The sequence below is a fragment of the Giraffa tippelskirchi genome, chromosome 3 (assembly GCF_054371585.1).
Source record: "Giraffa tippelskirchi isolate mGirTip1 chromosome 3, T2T-mGirTip1v1.2.pri, whole genome shotgun sequence".
Classification (NCBI taxonomy): Eukaryota; Metazoa; Chordata; class Mammalia; order Artiodactyla; family Giraffidae; genus Giraffa; species Giraffa tippelskirchi.
This window is the reverse complement of record NC_137277.1, coordinates 41,493,948-41,499,947: the sequence shown is the minus strand read 5'-3', so window position 1 is coordinate 41,499,947 and position 6,000 is coordinate 41,493,948. Positions and strand designations below refer to the sequence as shown.

Here is a 6,000-nt window from a genome sequence, read left to right as displayed (position 1 = left end):
TCTTTTCGAACCTTCTGATTCTTTCTATTCCCGGTTCTAAGCGTTAAAGCGCAGCTGGGGAAAGCTGCAACAAAGATGGGAAGGAAGCCGGTGATAGTACTCAGAGAAAAAGGGGTGAGAGTGAAGGGATAACCCATAAAGAAGAGAATGAGCGAGTAGAGGAGAAGCGGAGCAAACGCAGAAAAGGAAACGGGGAGGAGGGAGAGAGAGGGACAGGAACCCTGACCGAAGAGGAGAGTCACCAAACTCTACTCAGACTGGAGGAAGGCACGCCCAGAGCGGGATCGGCTGCTTTAAGGACGGCCCCGCCCACGGAGTGACGCGACGGCAGGCCCGCCCACCATTGGCTGCGGCCGGAGGGCGGGATGGGGTTGCTAGGAGCGGAGGGGATCCGGCGGGCCCCGGCCTCCCGGAGCGCGGAGCCGGGGGAACGGAGTCGGGGTTAGCGGAGCTGCTGGAAGATGGCGAGTGGCTGGGACGCGCGGCCCCCCTGGCGGCCCGGGCGCCTCCCGCTGCTGCTGTGTCTACTGCTGCTGCTGCAGCTGCTGCGGAGCCCGGCCCGGGCCGCGCACATCAAGAAGGCGGAGGCGACCACGACGACGACGACAAGCGCGGGCGCCGAGGAGGACGAGGGCCAGTTTGACCGCTACTACCACGAAGAGGAGCTGGGCTCGGCGCTGAGGGAGGCGGCGGCCGCGGGGCCCCCGGGCCTGGCCCGCCTCTTCAGCATCGGCAGCTCGGTGGAGGGCCGGCCGCTGTGGGTGCTGCGCCTCACGGCCGGCCTGGGGCCACCGCCAACTGATGGCGACCCGGGGCCCGACGCAGCGGGGCCGCTCCTGCCCGGCCGGCCGCAGGTGAAGCTGGTGGGCAACATGCACGGGGACGAGACCGTGTCGCGCCAGGTGCTCGTCTACCTGGCCCGCGAGCTGGCGGCCGGCTACCGCCGCGGGGACCCGCGCCTGGTCCGCCTGCTCAACACCACCGACGTGTACGTGCTGCCCAGCCTCAATCCCGACGGCTTTGAGCGCGCCCGCGAGGGTGACTGCGGCCTCGGCGACAGCGGCCCTCCTGGGGCCAGCGGCCGCGACAACAGCCGCGGCCGCGACCTCAACCGCAGCTTCCCCGACCAGTTCAACACCGGCGAGCCCCCGTCCCTGGACGACGTGCCCGAGGTGCGCGCCCTGATCGAGTGGATCCGCAGGAACAAGTGAGTACCGCCCTCTCTCCACCCACCTCCCCATCCACGCATCCCTCCGGGGCACAGGCTGGGTCCCGCACTCCGTAGGCGCTCAAACAGTGCTCGCAGGCCTAAGGGACTGGGGTAGTGAGGGCGGAGGGCGACACCCCATAACGGGAACGGGCCCAGGCCGCTTAGCTTCTGTCTCCATGATAATTGTCGGAGAAGCGCTACCTGGAGGATGTCATTTATTCAAAGAATGCAGAGAGCCGCTGTTTGGCTGGAGGGGAGACTCCTTTCTGGCTTTCTGGTCCCGATTCTCACAGGACAGTAGAATAAGCGATGGAAGAGACCTTCAGGATGACCTCGGTTAGCTCGCTTATTTTATAGATAAACTGACAAAATTGCGGTTATGTCATGGCACTGTGCTAAACCCGGTGGACTGCATGATCTCAGTTTATGTTGGACACAACCTGATGAGACAGGCAGCATTCTCATCCTTGTTTTGCATGTGGGGGAAATAAAGAGTCAGACTGTAAATAATTTACATAGTATGAAAATCATTTACATATTATGGAAGAAGCTGGAATTGGACTCAGGCATTTAGTCAGTGTTCTGAGCCCTGGAGGGAGTGTGTAGCCCACAGATGACACCCATGGGGTCTTTCTCTTGGTTATTTGATAAAAACTGATTCTCTTCCAGTCTTTGCCTCTGACTCAGCTATGGAGCCTGTAGATATGGCTGGCCGGAGAACTCCTCCAGATCTGGAACCTTCACCTGGGAGCAGCCTCATTTTAGACTCTGAAGGGTTTCTGATTCCATTTATGCACATTATTAGTGGACCAGAGACAAGTGGCTAATTGTCACACTTATAAGCAACACACACAAACACACCTTAGGTGTTAGTAAGTGCCACGTGGGATTTAAAATATTAAAAGAATCATGAGGACCTCAAGAAATAGGTGTATGACATGAGATTATGCTAAATATAGAGGAGGTGTGTTTATGTACCCAGTTAAGCTTTACAGGAATTGCTCCTACTGGCAAAACGTGTGTGGGCTGCTATAATAGGGGTCATCTCTGTGAAAGAGGGATAACTTGAGTCTTGAGAGATGGGTAGGATTTTTGGCAAAAAGGAAGAGGAGAGGAATAGAGGAAGAGGGAACTTACGGAATCATGTCCAAAGTGACCAGGCACCTCTTCCCTTTCTCAGCTATTGGCCTTGCCAACATATACTCTTTTTTGTGTCTTCCTAAGGCTTATAGAGGATTTCCTTGGTGGCTCAGTGGTAAAAATCTGCTTGCCAATGCAGGAGACATGGGTTTGATCCCTGGGTGGGGACAATCCCCTGGAGAAGGGAATGCCTACCCACTCCAGTATGCCTGCCTGGGAAATCCCATGGACAGAAGGAGCCTGGTGGGCTACAGCCTATGGGGTCACAGAACAATGGGATGCAACTTAGTGACCAAACAACAGTGACATAGGCTTGTGGAGCAATTAAGCTTTTTATCCTGATCTGAAGATTTCTGAGTGATAGATAAAATAAAAGCAATAATGAACTCAGGTGTTTTCCTGTAGGACTTAGAATCATCTCTTCTACAAGATTCAGTTTGTGTGTAGCAGACCTTGAAAAATTCATGGACATTATGACAATTCTAGATTCGTTTTCTCTCCCCACCTTTCACTTTACTCCTTCTGAGAGGAGTAGGCGTTAATCCCTGGGAGGCATTAACTTCACATACACTTTTTGGGAAGATTTTTCTTTTAAAGATAATGGTGTCAGGATCTCTGAACAGTTGGATAAGAAGTGTGACTTTAAGCAATGCAAACAGTCTAAAATGCTCCATCATGACCTTTACAAGGATGTAAATTCTGTGAGTAGATATTTCTGTTCAGTATTAGTTCTGCTGTGACCAAAAATAAAAATAAGCTCTGTTTTGGTGCAAGTCGCTTTGAGACTATACTGAAAGCTTTGAACTTTAAATTTAGAAGCAAAAATGTGCTCTCTGGACAACTCTTTCATATCACCAGTATTTAATGATTACAAGGTATGGCCCAGGCTGGGTAGTTCAATGATAGGAGCTTGTGAAGATTTGAAAAGCTCATCTGTGTCGGTTGGTATTACACAGAAAGTTGCTCTCTTTTGTGGCTATGGACTACCCTAGTCATACCCTCCCTCTTTTCAAATGTAACTCTAAATCAGAAGGAAAAGTAGGTGAGTATTTAGGGTAAAAGTATACCCATCCATCCTCAATTATAAATAACTCAAGATGCATATTATTTAATGATTATTCAGTAACAAGGGATACGTGAATAAAGTAAAAAACAAGCACACACATGATCTGAGATTGATTCCTAAATATAGAGTCAGCTTTATGGAGAGGAAATTCTAAAACCACAGACAGTATAGGGAAAATACCTTTTTCAGTGTATTCTGTGAAATAAACTATTTGCATAATTTCTCAATATCCTAGTCACCCAGCTATATTAGAAATAGATTTTTTTTTGTCATTGTTGCTTTGGATATGTAAAATTTTAAAACTCATTTTCTCCTGCTTAGGAAAGTGAAGTTAATTTTCTTTGTTTCACTTTATACTTCACCCATTCAGAGATTTTGTACTGTTGACCGTTGACTCATATGCTTAGGAAAATATATAAGATTTTAACTCCATCATTAAATATTTTATCGTTTGTTTGACCCTCATATTTTTGGCACACTTCTTTACTTAAATATAGCTGCTTGGACTTTAATAGATTGTGCAAAAATGATTTTTTGGGTATGTTTGCAAAAAGCATTGTATTATTGGGGTGAGTACAGTTCCCTGAAACCTTTAGAATTTAGTTTATCAGACATCAAGTTTCTTAATTTTTTACAGTTATTTACAGATTTATCTGGGGACCATAATAGAGTTAACTTAGAGATGGATTTTTTAATATCTATAGACTTGTTTATAATTTTTATGATATATTTAGCAGCTACTTTAAATCTTATGCAAGAAATGATATATGATATTGAAGTCAAGTGTGAGAAACACTTAAGAGAACTGATTTGAATGGAAACTAAAATACCTTTTAAATAAAATTGGATTGATAGCAAAGTTTATTTGACAAAGACTAAAAGCAATAATCTTATAGCCACTATAATAGATATCGCTTGCTCTTGAAATTGTCCTTACTAGAGTAGCACTGGTACTTTTAAAACTATATAAGTAGAGTAAGGAAAATCTAATAATTTATCACTGGAGTAGACTGCAAATATTTCATTGTTCTAAAGGTATTCAGTTAGGCTACTTTAATAGTATTTCTGAGAAGTGTTAGAAGAAATGACAAAGTGAGAAATATCTTTTAGCAGAGAATCTTGGAATTTAAAGTTTTAATTGAAAATATATAGTTAAAATAGCACGCTTCACTTACTTAGAATATTCAGTTATCCGCTTTTTTCCCACTAGAATATGAATGCCATGAGGGCATCTTTGTAATTTGTTTCTTCTCTGATGTATTCCTTAGTGTCTAGAACATTTGGCTTACAGTTGACACTCAAGAAAATTTGTTGCTGAATGGATTGCTTGAACTGGGCTGGCCTTTTTGTAACTTTCCCCAAGTCATTGCTGGGGGGAAAAGTACTTAAATTATTTTAAGCATAGAAGCCAAAAAGTAAATAGTTAATGCCTTGCTATGGAGGAGGGTTGGGTAAAGTGGAGTTAGAGTGTTAGAATATACACTTAGTTTTTGCTCCTGTATCATTCTTTCTGGCATCGGAAGTTGGGGGTGGAATGATAGTCTGTGAGGCAGTGATTCCCTGAGCAGGATGCAAATATCTCCAAAGAAAGGAACATTTGTTGAGCAGATGCTTGAAAGCAGTCATTGTGCTGGAAGATATTGTATGTGTATTACCTTATTTAATTCTCGTAACCACCCTGGGAAGCAGGTAGCATTAATTCCCATTTTGCTGGTGAGAGAAAAACTAGGGTTCAATGGATTTAGAGGCAGCAACTTTACCTGATCATGTTAGTAGTGAGTGACCTGTCTGGGAAACCAAATGTTCTTACCCATATTTGCCTGGTTTCAAAGCCTGTTCTATTACCACGACACCAAATGGTCTTCTCCTCTGGTGTCTGGAATTGTGCTAATTGTAATTATATTAGTTATTAAACTCGGCTTTTTTCATAGTCTATTCTGGTATTTATTCACTGTCTTTACCAGTTCATTTCTGTCTTCTGAGGACAGATTTTGTATTATAAGTAATTTTCATTGTTTGACCTCCTCTGGGAGGTACTAATCATATTTAACTATTCAAATTAAACATATCATAGACTTAATTTTCTTTCAAGCATATAAAATATTATAGATCAACCCCCTTTAGAATTTCTGTAGGTCAGTTTCTTCCAGTCACAAAAAGGCAGAAGCAAAAAATCCAATTTCAACTGCAAAAAAGTGTTTAATCTCCAGCCATAGAAATACGTTTAGATGTTACATGAGTGGAAAATGTATAAATAGGGCTGCAGCATGGTTTTGCCTTTAGCTTTTACCATAAAAGGAGTTCTTCAGTATTTCTATAAGTGTTACTGGATTGTAAGTGGGTTCACTTAAAAGTAAAAACATAACAAGAATTAAAATGTTTCTTTTTATAGAAGCAGCCTTATCTTCATGTCAATTTATTTTTTAATGGCCCAACCAGGAAACTTGGTCCTTGGTCTCTTTCTAGAGCTGCTTTTACAGTGATGCAATGTTCTGTATTGTTTTTCTCTGAAAGCAACTCACTGTGTCAGGTCTCCCCCCCAACCCCATCACCAATCTTCTCAACTATGGTGTCTCTCTCAAAA

The 6,000-nt window shown here is 44.4% G+C and overlaps 1 protein-coding gene across 2 annotated transcripts in view; it reads left to right on the top strand.

The window, feature by feature from the left end:
- Positions 1–418: 418 nt before the first annotated feature.
- The window catches only part of CPD (carboxypeptidase D), a 67,224-nt gene continuing 61,642 nt past the window's right edge, over positions 419–6,000 (top strand). For both annotated transcript variants that reach the window (XR_014079574.1, XM_081580190.1), the window contains exon 1: positions 419–1,207. Coding sequence is in view for 1 of the 2 variants with exons in the window: in XM_081580190.1 (XP_081436316.1) it covers positions 462–1,207 (746 nt within the window). In the remaining variant the exon portion in view is untranslated. The remainder of the gene's footprint in view (positions 1,208–6,000) is intronic.